At 38.9% G+C, this 14,881-nt stretch overlaps 1 protein-coding gene across 7 annotated transcripts in view; it reads left to right on the top strand.

The window, feature by feature from the left end:
- The window catches only part of HERC1 (HECT and RLD domain containing E3 ubiquitin protein ligase family member 1), a 205,222-nt gene that overhangs the window by 76,537 nt on the left and 113,804 nt on the right, over positions 1 to 14,881 (top strand). For all 7 annotated transcript variants that reach the window (XM_054041859.1, XM_054041856.1, XM_054041858.1 and 4 more), the window contains exons 14-21: positions 2,528 to 2,749; positions 3,724 to 3,876; positions 4,057 to 4,189; positions 4,926 to 5,117; positions 6,448 to 6,669; positions 8,947 to 9,120; positions 13,805 to 13,919; positions 14,023 to 14,143. In XM_054041859.1, coding sequence (XP_053897834.1) covers positions 2,528 to 2,749; positions 3,724 to 3,876; positions 4,057 to 4,189; positions 4,926 to 5,117; positions 6,448 to 6,669; positions 8,947 to 9,120; positions 13,805 to 13,919; positions 14,023 to 14,143 — 1,332 coding nt within the window. The remainder of the gene's footprint in view (positions 1 to 2,527; positions 2,750 to 3,723; positions 3,877 to 4,056; positions 4,190 to 4,925; positions 5,118 to 6,447; positions 6,670 to 8,946; positions 9,121 to 13,804; positions 13,920 to 14,022; positions 14,144 to 14,881) is intronic.

The raw sequence follows: 14,881 nt of genomic DNA, 5'->3' as shown, positions 1-14,881 counted from the left end.
TTTTTATACATAGATTTTACAGCACTTTCCAAAAGTGGATAAGTATTACTGCCCGTTTTTACAAATGTGAGCAACGGAGATTAACACAGAAAGGTTTATTTGCCCAGTGTCATACAGCAAGTCAACTGTAGAATCAGGAACAGAATAAAAATGTTAACTTCCTACCCGGTGCGTAGTCCATGAGCCTAGATCACAGCTGTCCAGTGTGTGTGGATGGCTATCCATCCCCAAAATATTTATAACCCAAACCCCAGTGGTAAAGAGCCTGTAAGTTCATTAGTGAAATGAGTGAGCATGGGCTACAGTGGTATCTTGGAGTAAAATGTGCTTCAGGCCAGGTTCTCTGCATACCTTTCCTTTGTTGCTTGTGGGAAAGGAGAAAAGCAGTCCTGGTGAGTCACTGCTGGGCAGAGGAGTTACACTTAGCAGTGCTCCATTTGAGGAGTGGTGAATATCCTGTTGAGACATTCCTCTTGCCCACCCCATCATAGAGTGGGAAGAGAAGAAGTTGATGACAGACATTTCATGTTTCATTATTTATTTATTACTAGTGCTTAAGAGCCTTAGTCATGGACCAGGACCCCATTGTGTTAGGCATGCTACAGACACAGAACAAAAAGACCTTTCCCTGATTAGAAAGGGATGGGAGCTGTGGGTCTTCAGCATTTGAGCCTTAGGTTTAAAATAATATTGGGCAGCTGTCATTTGGGTCCATTCACATAGGATAATCCTGGCCTTTAAACTTGCGTACAATGGAGCATATAGTGTACTAGAATGATGTCAGAATTATGAGTACGAATTCTAACAAAACTGGAAGATTGTTTCTCAAAGTATAGTACATTAGGCTCAGCATAAACTAAGTATCTTCATAGATTTATAAATTATAAGGCCATTGTGACATCTAGCCTGACCTCTTGTATAATAGTTAGTAGACTGGAGCTTTCGCTACTCCTTATGATTTAACTTATCCCCTGTTAATTGATACTGATTACAGTGCATACTGACAAGTTCTGTGGAGCATCTCAGAACAAGGGCTTTGGGATAGGTTTAAAGGATTTCATAAGTACATCCACATTCGTATACTTTTTGTTAATTCAACTCTCACCTTTAGGTCAAAGGAATTAAAACTCAAGTATGAGATTTGTCAAAAGATATATAGAAGCATAGTATAAGTTAAGATATTGTACAGTCAGATGAGTGAAGCTTGGCTGGGTTAAATATAGGCAGTTTACTGGGCAATTTTGGCTTTCAAAAGGCTGCACTGAGTCAAGTGAATAATCTGTGACAAGGTGGATGTTACAGACAGAATAAACTAAAATGGTGGGCATACTTATTTATTAATGCATTAAGAATCGTACAAAACTCTGTAAAATCCATTTCCAACACGCTGAGATGACACCAACGGTATATAACAATGTAACTGTCGGTTATGCCCAGAAATTGTCTGACACTGATTATGCAGTTAGCAAAAGTAGTGTGGTCTACGGACTAAAGGAAGATTATTACATTCTAAATTGTATGACATGAGCAGTATACCAGAATGTTGTAGTGAAAAATGTTTAAAAACAAAATTCTTCTTTCCTTTATCCATTCTGGCTTTTACTAAACCCTTGTGTACCGAGAGAGAAACCACAATACAAAGTTGGAAAAGGTTGACCATAGGCTATGGTGACTCAAAGTTGCTTTTTTCACCTTCTTCCATGAAGTTGTGTGCTCTCTTCTGTGGTTTGTAGTCATTCACTTAAACCTCTCTATACCTTACAGTTACCATAGTGTAATAAATAATACGAATTTACTGATTTTTTTTTTTTTTTTTGCTCAAGCTTCATTTACATTGTCGTTTTGCTAAGTCATTATGAAGAGCATTGGGAATTCGTTAGCCACAGTTTCTGAAGACTGAGTTGAAGAGGACTTTTTAGTCTATCATCTGTTCTGTCCCCCGAATGACGGGACTATTGAGTTAATTCTCTCTCCTAGGCATTTTTAGATCGGGGTGGGCAAACTATGGCTCATGGGCCACATCCGGCCCTCCAGCCGGTTTAATCTGGCCCTCGAGCTCCTGTTGAGGAGCAGGGTCTGGGGCTTGCCCTGCTCCCACGCTCCAGCCAGGGAGCAGGGTTGGAGGCTGCTCCATGCATGTGTGCCAAGGCTCCCGGAAGCAGCATGTCTCCCCTCTGGCTCCTATGTTTAGGGGAAGCCAGGGGGCTTTGCATGCTGCCCCTACCCCAGGCGCCACCCCCACAGCTCCCATTGGCCAGGAACTGCGGCTAATGGGAGCTGCAGGGGTGGCACCTGTGGGCGGGGCAGTGTGTAGAGCCGCCTGGCCGCACCTCCGCATAGGAGCCGGAGAGGGGACATGCTGCTGCTTCCAGGAGCTGCTTGAGGTAAGCGCCGCCCGGAGCCTGCACCCCTGACCTCCTCCCGTGCCCAAACTCCCTGCCCCAGCCCAGAGCCCCCTCCTGCACCTTGAATTCCCCATTTTGTTGTCTAACAAGAACAATTGTTCCTATCTAATTATTTCCTTTAGAGAATGCAGTTGGATATTATTCTGACGAGTTTGCAAGATCATACCCATGTAGCCTCACTACTTGGTTATAGTTCACCATCTGATGCAACAGAAGTTTCTTCACTATCTGTTGGCTATGGAAACCTCTCTGATCAAACATATGGTGTCCAGAGCAGCCATCCAGATACTCATCTAGCTGAAATTTTAATGAAGACTCTGCTAAGAAATTTAGGATTTTACACGGTATGTTTAGGGCTTGTCTTTAATTTTTTATAGTAATAATCAAGTTATTTTTAAAAAATTCTCTTCAGTTTGGGTAAAATAATTATATGTTTCTCCTTTAATGTTTGTTCAAGAGACCCGCAACAGGAACCTGCAACCCCCTAAAAAGGACTAAAACTAATTTTTTAAGGGCCTTCTCTAAAGGGTTTGTCTAGATAGAGAGTTAGTGCATGCCAAGATGGAGTGTAAATCTATAGTGAATGAGGGTGCTGTGCACTAACTGTCCATGTGGACCCTGCTACCACATGGATAATTAGTGCACGGAATGCTAGCATTATAGATTTACACCCCAGCTTGCTGTGCACTATCTGTCCGTCTAAGACAAGCCCAGAGCAGTTTAGATTCAAGGTGAATCCCTACCAAACTTTGTATCTGAAACTCTGCTAATTTTTTTTTCTTTCTGAATTCTTATGTGAAAATTGAACTGGTATTTTTCTTCCCTTCCACTCCAGATTAGACAGTGAAAAATGCTAATCGTGTTAACATGTTCTTCTAAACCTTTATGTGTCAGTAGTCAGCCCATAACAAATTTTAAAGGGCCAGTTGCATATCTCTGGATATTGTGGTTCATGGGGAAATTTTCAAAGGCACAAAGATGAGTGTGGTGTCCAGCTCCCGTGAATGCCTGTCTGTCCCTTTGTGCTTTTGAAAATCTCCTCCTTAGAATAGAAATACTTGACTGTATAACAGCAATCACAGTGACTGCTATAAAAATCTCAGTGATTGTGATTTCAGATTGTGTCCAAATTTATGTAGACAGGTTCCTTTGAAAATCCCAAAGAGAGTAAGGAGCCCAGTTCTCATTGACTTTCTTGGGTTCCTTTGTAAATCCCAGCCGTAAATGTTAGGAGGTGAAAGAGTTTCCTTTTAAGATACCAAGAGTATTATAATATTTGAAAATGGACAATATGTGATTATTCCTTTTGTCTAACTAGGATCAAGCCTTCGGAGAGTTGGAAAAGAATAGTGATAAGTTTTTACTTGGGACGTCATCATCTGAAAACAGCCAACCTGCTCATCTTCATGAGCTGTTGTGTTCACTGCAGAAACAATTGCTGGCTTATTGTCATATCAACAGTGTTAGTGAGGTACATGGGGTTTTTAGTCATATCTTCTGGAAATGTAACATTACCCCTCTTCAGTTTGTGAGCATCTACATAGGATAAGATTCGAATAATGTGTAGTTGAAAGTTACAATCTAATACATGATGAAATCTTCTAAAATATATTTGTATTGTTTTGTTATAAGTAGTTTCTCTTGTTTCCAGAATTCTAGCAGTGTGGCACTGCTACACAAACACCTCCAGCTTTTACTGCCTCATGCTACAGATATCTATTCACGTTCTGCAACTCTTCTTAAGGAAAGTTCTTGGAATGGCAGTGTTGGGGAAAAACTAAGAGGTATATATTGCTAAAAAGGTCAAGTTTAAAGAGGTACCACAGACTTGAAATACACTAATTAAAAAAGAGTTTAAAGTAACTTCAGGTACCACAACTGTTTCTGAGTTCCCGTGACAATTTTTGTTTACTTAGATTCCAATACATTTAAAATGTTTTTCTGTCCCTTGTTGCTGTGTGGGGCAAAACCCGACCAAACGGGAAATTGACGAATTGCACAGATGCAGCAGTCAAACTGATGGTACATTTGATAGCACATTGTACTTAAAGTAAAAATGTAGATAAAATTAAGGAGAATATTTAAATCTCTAACCGCTTTTAGTTATGCTTGTACTGGTAACAATAGTTGACCAAAGTTCATAAAAATATTTTAGTCAAGTATGATTTTTTAAGGTGGTGTATATTAAACAAAAAACCCAACACAGGTACATTTTGAAAACTTTACAAATTAGGTTTTGTATGCATCATAGTCTCATGAACACTTGTTAATAAAATATGCTTGAGACAGACATTTTTAAGGTGATTTTCATAGGACATTTTACAATTTCACAGTATGAAATCATATAGAATAATTAAACTTTTAAGGACAATTGGGATGTTTTTCTTGCCAAAACTATTTAAATATAAAAGGACAGTATTTAATTATTTAATATTTTAAGGGATTTTTGGTTGCTGAATTTAAAAAGCAATGTAATTTATTTAACATAAACACACATCCCCTCCCTTTTCTTCCTTGTAGATGTAGTTTATGTATCTGCAGCTGGCAGTATGCTGTGCCAGATTGTTAACTCATTGTTGTTACTGCCTGTGTCAGTGGCCCGGCCTTTATTGAGTTATCTGCTAGATCTGTTGCCACCTCTTGATCGCCTTAATAGACTGTTACCCGCTGCTGCCCTATTAGAAGATCAGGAATTACAGTGGCCGCTTCATGGTAAGTAACATTTTTCATCTGAAAAAGAAGAAAATAGCAAGTTAAAATTAGAATAGGTAAATATGTTCTATAAATTGGAAACTGTTTATTTTGTGTCCCTTTAATCTCAAAATGTCTCAGTACCCCTCCCCTCTAACCTTTAAAATGTATTAACATACCTTGCTGTAAACTAAGTATTTTGCACTACAAACAAATTACTTGATCCTGCATGTCTATAATTCCTTTTGACATCAGTGGAAGTTTCAGGTGCACAAGGAATGTAGGATTAGAGCCGAAATACCCAGTCTGTAATGCATGAAAATGTTTTGCTTTTGTTGTAAAATGTTATTCCTCCTGTGCCGTTATATAGTATACTATCCAGACTTTCCAGTATTATTAATGCTTTCTGGTATGAAGTCGGATAAAATTAACTTTAATAGACAATATTACCTACTAACTTTTTTCTGAACAAATACTTTCAAGTATTTATGCTCCTTCCAAAATAGAAAATGGAGGGGGAAATGGCAGGGGTTTTGGGAAGGGGAGTTGTTAGTTATTTGCAAACCATTGAATTATTTCCTAATTAGATTATATATGACAATGTTTGCTGCTTTTTGGAGAAATGCTATTTGCAACACGTGACAAAGGTTTTACTAAAGCATTTTTTTAAATAAATCATGAGTGAGTGGAATATGGGACAAAGTTGTTAGAAGCAGTGGAATCGTATTTTTTAATCAGTTCAACAGACAACTTTATGGAAGAAAATTCAGCCATGTATGGGGTGAAGATGATGATGACATATGGGTACAATATATATATATTTTTAAAATTGTCCCAAAATACACAAAGTGTCGTCACACTAAACACCCCAAAGTTATTTACAGAGGAATATCTTCTGGACTGTGTTAAGGTGAATAAAATGGCTAAGAGGCAAAAGGAGTTTTCTGACTACTTTGAAATTAGTTACAAAATTGGAAGACCATTATGAAAGTAATAGATTACTAGCAGAATTAAAAAAGGCTTTTGTACCTGCTCTCACCAGACTCGAACCCAAAAATTCTAAAGTGCATAAATGGAAAGATGATAGTAAAGCTGCAGTATTTTCAACCATCTTTTTTATACAAGGAAGGTTGGGGGAAAAGTAAGTAATTGGACATATCCAAGGAGAATGATAAGATCTAAAATATTTACCTCCCAAAAAGTTACCTGAGGATCTACAGCAATATACATATGTTCTTTGGTAGGATTTTGCCAAAGCAATACATTCTGTCAGATTATTGAGTTTTGTATTAGTCTGTTTTTCAGAATAGAAAATTAAATCTATTTTGACTAATTATTTATAATGCTTTAGGTGGAACTGAACTAATTGATCCTGCTGGAGTGCCCTTACCACAGCCTGCCCAATCTTGGGTATGGCTTGTTGATCTAGAGAGAACTGTAGCTCTGCTTATTGGACGCTGTCTTGGTGGAATGCTTCAGGGATCCCACGTGTCCCCAGAGGAACAGGATACAGCCTATTGGTTGAAAACACCACTGTTCAGTGATGGAGTGGAAATGGACATTCCTCATTTAGGTAGTTTGCTAAATTGCTAAATGTAAAATTACTATATGTAGGTTTTTATAATTTTTCATTGCTTTTGTTTAACGTTGCCACATTTTCAAGCCTGGGTATTGTCATCCTCACAAACTTTTGGAGATGCTGGAGGAGTAGGCAGTAGGAGATCTAGATCTTTAATTTCCAGCCTTCATGAACTTAAGTATGCACATTTTTTAGGTGTCTTGAAGTGCCTCCCAGTGACTTTAGCAATATTAGGAATCCCTGTATAGGTGATGCCATTTTAAGTAGAGTATCAGTTACACTTGGTCTAAGCAGGATTAGGAAACACTGGCAGAGCATCTACGTTAGGACACCCAATATCATAGCAATTGATGGAATGGTCTTAACAATGGTGAGAAACTTTTGAAAAAAATATCCCTAGAGTAGACAGATCTATAAAAGCATGTTTCTTTCCAAGCCAATTTATGCTTTTGGCCTCCGGATTGAGATTGACAGTAGGATGGTCTTGGCTATGAGAAGTAAGTCTCATCCTGTGGATTCCTAGGAGTGGATGGAAAGGAAGAAGAAAAGAATAAAATTTACAAATAGCTACCATTTTTGTATTCTAAAATATTGGCCTAACTTTTCCATCAGTTAAGCTCTGTAAATTTATTCCTTTGTTGTAGTATATTAAATTGTGTATACAGTTTGTAAGATTTGGTTTAATGTGTAATCTTATTTCTTTCTTATAAGAAATAATTTATCTTTGTTAGGTTTTGCTATACCTCCCTCTCGCTTCCCCCTTTAAGGAGGTTCTAGCTAAATGAGCATAAATAACATTTCACCAAAACATATATGGTAAATCTTTGGATTCAGTTCTGAAATGTCTAATCAGGATTAGGAAGATCTGTGCTATATGGTTTGCCATTTGAACTCTGATTTATTTATATCTTAATATGAAAAAGTAAGAAATTGGATATTTATAAGTAAATATAAACTTCCGCATATCATAGAATCATAGGACTGTAAGGGACCTCGAGAGGTCATCTAGTCCAGACCCCTGCACTCATGGCAGGACTGAGTATTATCTAGAACATCCCTGACAGGTGTTTGTCTAACCTGCTCTTAAAAATCGATGGAGATTCCACAACCTCCCTAGGCAATTTATTCCAGTGCTTAATCAGCGTAGGAGCTTTGATGTTTATAAACAGAAAAATCAACTATTTCAAATTTTCTAAGGGAAAAAATAACAAGCTTTCTTTTTTCACCGAGTTGTATCATTTCAACTTGGATGTACTATTTCCCATTTCATTTGCATTAAACATTCATATTTACTGTCAAAAAGGATCATAATTGTACATAATTTGTGAAAGGAAAGTACAGTAAAAGCTGTATTATCTGGCACTTTACCAACCGGAAAGCTCTATAAACCAGCATTTCTGATCTTAATTGAAAGTCCAGTTTATAGTCCACTTGGCACAGGGCCAGCAGGCTCCCTACCTGGCTCTTTGTGGCTCCCCGGAAGCAGTGACATATCCCTGCTGCTCCTAGGTGGAGGCACACCTAGGTGGCTCTGCGTGCTGCCACTGCTCCGAGCGCTGGCTGCGCAGTTCCCATTGGCTGAGAACTGCGGTCAGTGGGAGCTGTGGGAGCGGCACCTGCTGGCGGAGGCAGCACACAGAGCTGCCTCGCTACGCCTCCACCTAAGAGTAGCAGGGACATGTCGCTGCTTGCGGGGAGCCGCCCGAGGTGAGTGCCGCCCGGATCTGGCACCCCCTCCCACACCCAAACTCCCTCCCAGAGCCTGGGCCCCAACACTGGGCCCCCATCCCGCACCTGAATTCCCTCCCTCTTAGTTAACTGGAATTTTTGACTTACCGGCACCCATTCCCCAACATGCAGGATAACTCAGTTTTTACTTTATTACAGTAAAAGCTTTGAGAACCTATATGACTATACAGCAGTAGGAGTAACACGTGCAGAGCTACTGTGGAGTTGCTGGGATGGCTGTCACTCTTCTTTCTGGATCTCCCTGTAAAATGTATGGAGGAGCAGGAGTCCTGGTGCTGAGCCCTGGCATTGAGTATGGGTGGTGGCCTCTGGACAGTGTGGTCACTTTACAGTTGGGGACAGGGAGATTCCCTGTCCTGAGGAATGGAAAGAGCAGGGGTGATAGGGTTTTTCCTTGTGGGATGATGGAGTGATCATTGGGATGTCCTTTTTCTACCCCTTCAATAGCTTGCAAAAAGTAGTGACTGTATGTGCTTATCAAAATCAGCAGAATCTAAAACCTAAATATTTCCCTTACTTTAGACAAATGCATGAGTTCCCTGTTGGAAGTGGCCCTCTCTGGAAATGAGGAACAGAAGCCATTTGATTATAAGCTGCGACCTGAGATTGGTGTCTTCGTTGATTTGGCCTTGGGTTGTACAAAAGAGCCAGCCCGTAGTCTCTGGCTCAGTATGCAAGACTATGCTGTTAGTAAAGGTAAGAAAATGAAAACAGAAGTAAAAGACTTTTACATATCTTGTAAACCTGGAAGATAATTTTATGTGCAGAATAATGACATTACAGGGCTCAGACTATTAACCCTGTTGCCAAACTACTTGCTTGCTTCAGGTCATCCTCAGCCGGGCCTTGAGTACTCCGTGACAACAATCTGTAACTTCCATGGCAACATAAATTTTGTTGCCATGTAATACCATTCAGTCCAGTCACTACGCACTTACACAAACAGACACAGCAATTGCTCATATTTGGAAGTAACCATTGTTATAAAATCAATCTATTTTTTGTAGTAGAGCGGGTCAATAAAATTTTGATTTCATCCTTTTTTTTTTTTTTTTTTTTTTTAAGAATAAACAAGAACAAATACTCCACAGATGTTTCCCACAAAAAAATGTACCACTTTTTTGAAATTTTGTATTGCCTAGCTTATCAGCCTACATTTCTAGTAGCCCTTACTTAGCGCTTGCAAACTACACTCCGTTTCTAGCTCCTACCAACTAGCTCCAGAGAACAGCACATTGAGTATGTGCTGTTATCCTGTAACACTTTCTTGTGAGGAAAGCTGGATAATAAGAAGCAATTGCAGGCAGAGGACAAAATAAAATATTGGGCATCTGCTTGCAGCAAAATGGAGAATTTGGTTGAAGGAATGCTGAAATCCATGGTGCTTTGGAAAACTAACGAATTCCTGAGCTGGGAAATCAATGAGGTTCTGAGATGAATGGGTCACTTTGCACCTCTTAGAGCTATTCTTTCAGGTTGTCTACGGATTCAGTCAAGCCAGGCTAAGTTCACATTTTCAAGGCTATTGCATTGCAACCATAATGGCTAGAATCATAATTATTTTTAAAAATAAAAGATTCTGAATCATGAGTCTGCAGCAAGATGTGTATACCATCTTTGTGGAAAACTCTGGGCCCTAATCATAAGTTTTGAGATCCAAAAAGACTGCTTTGTTGCATAACTGTATATAACATCATAAATAGGGCCCTACCAAATTCAGGGTCCATTTTGGTCAATTTCACAACCAGGGAGTTTTAAAATTAGTCAGTTTCACATTTTCAGATGTTTACATCTGAACTTTTAGGGTGTTGTAACTGTGGGGGTCCCGATCCAAAAGGTGGTCGGGAGGGGGGAGGGGAGGGTCGAAAGGCTATGTAGCTGGGTCGTGGGATTGCTACCCTTATTTCTGCCCTTCTGTTGGCTGGGGCACTGCCTTCAGAGCTGGGCAGCCAGCGAGGAAGGCTTCTGGCTGGGCACCCAGATCTAAAGCCAACACCACCACAGGCAGCAGCCCAGATGTGAGGTCATAGGGTATAGCGGGGTGGGTTTTCTGGGCAATCTCCCCAGTGGGGGGCTGACAGCTGGAGCCACAGCCTCCCTGGGTGGGGGGCGGAGGGGGAGGGACAGCTTGAACTGCAGAGCTTCCTGCAGCCGGGGAAGATCTTGGAGGTGGGTCTGACCTGGAGCAGGCCCTGCAGGGAAGAGGAAGTCTCAATCCCTATCTGGGACTTGCAGCTGGAGCCTTGCGCAGGGTAGGAGCTCTGTGGCTGGGCTCCAGATTTCATGGGGAAAATCATATTTCACGGTCCGTGATGTGTTTTTCATGGCTGTGAATTTGGTAGGGCCCTAATTGTAAAATAGGTTGCTGTTATATTTAAAGTAGTTTCCAAATATCCATGTGAACATTTCCTTTTGTAGATTATTTTTACTTTTAATATTGGAAGTATGGCTATATAAATATTTGCAATGGAATTGGAAAAGTTCAAAATGTGGTTTATACATTTTTTGATTCTGTGGTACTGATCTACTTCTGTGAAAAATACATTAGATTTTGTGGGGTTTGCTTGATGGCAGGGTTCTTTTGTAGCAAAACCAGGCTATTTTCTTCATGGTCCTCTTTTTCAAGTGAGAAATGAAATTTTTAAAATTATGAATTGTCACTGTTTGATGTGAAAATCGGCATTTAATAAAAATGTTGCAAGAAGTTTGATTTTTGGACCTCAAGATGACCTGCAACAATACTACAACATGCATCCGAAGAAGTGAGGTTTTTACTCACGAAAGCTTATGCCCAAATAAATCTGTTAGTCTTTAAGGTGCCACCAGACTCCTTGTTGTTTTTGTAGATACAGACTAACACGGCTACCCCCTGATACTTGCAACAATACTGAAGTTTTTCAGGGGTAGGAATTTCACTCAAAACACATTAACAAGATCTGCGCGATTCTCAATAAGGCCCTAATTCAGGAAAGCTTCCCTAATAAAGACAGTAATTAAGTACATGAGGTTGATGGGGATGAAGCACATGCTTAAATTTTAAGCATATATTTAAATGCTATCTTGAATAGGATTGAATTTAAGCACATGCTTAAGAGACTTCCTGAATCAGGGCCTGAAACATTAAAGGGGGCAAGATCATGGCTTGGTGTACATGCACCTGCATGGCCTTCCTGGACCTTGGGTTTGGGTGTGTAGACATAAGTGAGCCCACTAACTCTCCTGAGCAGGAATGGAGGGCATGGGTGCAGCCTTGCCCCTTCTCTCCACACACACTAGCCCTAGGGTACGTGTGTCAGGGCTAGCAACAGATTACTGTCCATTTCCCCTTGTTTCTCCATCTTTTCTTTTCCAAGGGCAAATGGGAAGTAACAGGGAAGGAATTGTGATTGGCTGGGTCATGATTTCTTCTCTGTGCTGGACCTGGGATGACACAGGTACATCCCACTACCTTTTTGCAGGGCAGTTTATAAATGCACAGTCTAGCCCTAGAGATTTTAGAAACATGTAAGACTGTAAAGTAGCTGCATTTAGGGTAATAGCTGGTTTTGCAATGATTTTAATAGTAGAATTTTTGATCTACATACTGGAAGTTTTTTACTGGGTTTGAAATTGCTGTATCTTCACGAGAACAGAGTCTATTTTAAAAGAACCATCATTTTTCCAATCAGTTTTTGAAAAACACCTACAGAGTTTGAAAAATTCAGATATCAAGGGAGGAAGTATCAGAGGGGTAGCCGTGTTAGTCTGAATCTGTAAAAAGCAACAGAGGGTCCTGTGGCACCTTTAAGACTAACAGAAGTATCGGGAGCATAAGCTTTCGTGGGTAAGAACCTCACTTCTTCAGATGCAAGTGACTTGCATCTGAAGAAGTGAGGTTCTTACCCACGAAAGCTTATGCTCCCGATACTTCTGTTAGTCTTAAAGGTGCCAAGGGAGGAAGGATACTTAAAAAAATAAATACTGGTCTGTTTTAGATTGTCACGACTATAACCGATATGGATGATTTCAAAAATGCAGCAGAAAGGCTCATAAGACAGCTCATGAGTTACTAAGTCTGTTGTCAAATTTAGTCATTTGGGACTCCAGAGCAAGCTATTACTCTACTATGAATATTTATTAACTTTTGTATTGTTCAGGATCCTGTTGTGTTTCAATATTATAAACTTTAAATATTTAACTTTAAATATTTATATATAAAAATTAAAAATAGGTTGGAAAATCTTGTTGTTTTCATTGCCCTTTCCTGGGCATATGGATATGAGGGAGGGTTAATTTCAGTGCAGTTTAGTGATCTAAAGTGAATGTCTTTGAAACCTTGTTTGCTAGTCAGAATCTCTTTTTATTCAAGCTTTGATCAATGCAGTTTAGTATCTCTGTAGCAGACACAATTTTTGCACTGATAGATCTGAAGATGAGACTAGTGTCCTTAAGCAAGGACTCTTCCTAATTTAGACTTGGAGTATTCTGATCAGCTTCTGTATTTGTAATTTTCAGGTCAAATTATAAGAAACTCACATAATTTCAATCTTTAGATAAACAGGGTGGGCAAGGTAATATCTTTTATTGAACCAACTTTTGTTTGTGAAAGAAAACAGCTTTCAAGCTACACAGAACTCTTTTTTAGGTCTGGGAAAGGTACTCAGAATATCACACTAAATACAGGGTGGAACACATCATTTAGCATAAGTAGTTAACACACATTCTGAGAGAGACAAGGAGGGTGAAGTAATATATTTTATTGAACCAACTTCTGCTGGTGAATGAGACAAGCTTTCAAGCTTACAGAGAGCTCTGAAGAAGACTGTTAACACCTCTCCACTTCCCCTTGAAGAAGAGCTCTATGTAGCTTGAAAGCTTCTCTCTTTCACCAAAAGAAGTTGGTCCAATAAAAAATATCTTTCCAATATCCTGCGACCAACACGGCTACAACAGTACTTCAGACAGTCTTTAGATAAGTTACCCAGAAATAGAACTGCATCTTCATAATGTTCTAATAGAAAATTTTAAGTCAAGAATAATGAAAAGTGTGTGGCTGGAAAGCTTCTTTGAAGCATATTTCAAGTCTATCAACATTAGTTTCAATTAGTTCTTAACACCTCATTTAAGCAAATGATGCTATAATTATTAACATGATTTATTTAAAATTTCATTGGTGTTTCTAAGGATTTTGTTTTAATCCACCCCTTGTTTGTTGCATTATGTGTTTTGTTAATCAGTACTCTTAGCTTATTTCATGAACATTAAATCCATTTATAAATTGGCAAAATGTTTAGCGGGAAGAAGATTTTAAGTAACTTCGTAACTAATGCTGTTTTAAAATATAGTAAGAATTAGCTTTTGGAAATCCCAGTAAATGTTAATGGTTCGTTTTTATTTTCAGATTGGGACAGTGCAACCTTAAGTAACGAGTCACTCTTGGATACTGTGTCTAGATTTGTTCTTTCAGCTCTTTTGAAACACACAAATTTACTTAGTCAAGCTTGTGGTGAGAGCAGGCAAGTAACTTGAAACTATGTTTAAATCTTTAGGTACTCTCTCTTTTTTTTTTTTTTTTTTTAATGAAACATTATATGATTTTTCTATTATGGCTCTTTGTAGATATCAGCCTGGCAAAGCCCTGGCAGAAGTATACCGCTGTGTGTATAAAGTTCGGAGTCGCTTGCTTGCTTGCAAAAACATGGAACTTATTCAAACTAGGTCATCCTCAAGAGACAGATGGGTAAGAATGAAAAATATCTGCTTGATTATAGGATTTTGCTCCATGTTGTGAGAAAATATTAATGAAATATTGTATATACTCTATGTATAATGATCACTTTCCAAACGTTTCTTCATTCACTCAGCTAGAAATTTTGCACTTCATTAAAATTACTTTGTTTTTAAAGCATGTTTTCAAATTAAAATGTGGAATATATATATACATTTTTAGTAGCCCTCAATTTCAGTAAGTTATTATTCTTTATTTATTTAGTACCCATTATTTGAATAAGGTGCCTTACAAAGCCCTTAGCTTAAATAGGACACAGTCTAACTTGGAGAAGTTCAGTGCAGGCAATTAAAGGTTGAGGCCCAAGGAATGAAAGCAGACAGAATAGTAGTTGTTTAGCAAATGGAGGCTATTTTGAAAAAAAGGATTTAAAATAAGATCTGAAGGCAGAGGAGAAGATGCATAGGAAAAGGAAATGTGGAAAAAATCCTGCAGAATCAATAGTGGGAGAAGTGGATATAGGAGGAATCAATGGCAGAGATGTAGGCAAGGGCAGAAGCTCTAAAATGAAACAGAATGTTGGGCCGTATATTATTTCCTTATTGGTTCTTTTAGTTTACTATTCAAGAACAAAGCCAGTTCAACCAATTAATGTTGAAGCCTTTGTTGTTAATGAGTTTTAAGCAGTAAGACACTTCAGAATATGCACAGTTTTTGGTAAATCAGATTTTGGACACTTATTACCTTTTG

This window comes from Malaclemys terrapin, chromosome 10 (genome assembly GCF_027887155.1).
Source record: "Malaclemys terrapin pileata isolate rMalTer1 chromosome 10, rMalTer1.hap1, whole genome shotgun sequence".
NCBI classification, from domain to species: Eukaryota; Metazoa; Chordata; order Testudines; family Emydidae; genus Malaclemys; species Malaclemys terrapin.
The sequence above is the reverse complement of the archived record's forward strand: the minus strand, read 5'-3'. Positions and strand labels throughout refer to the sequence as shown.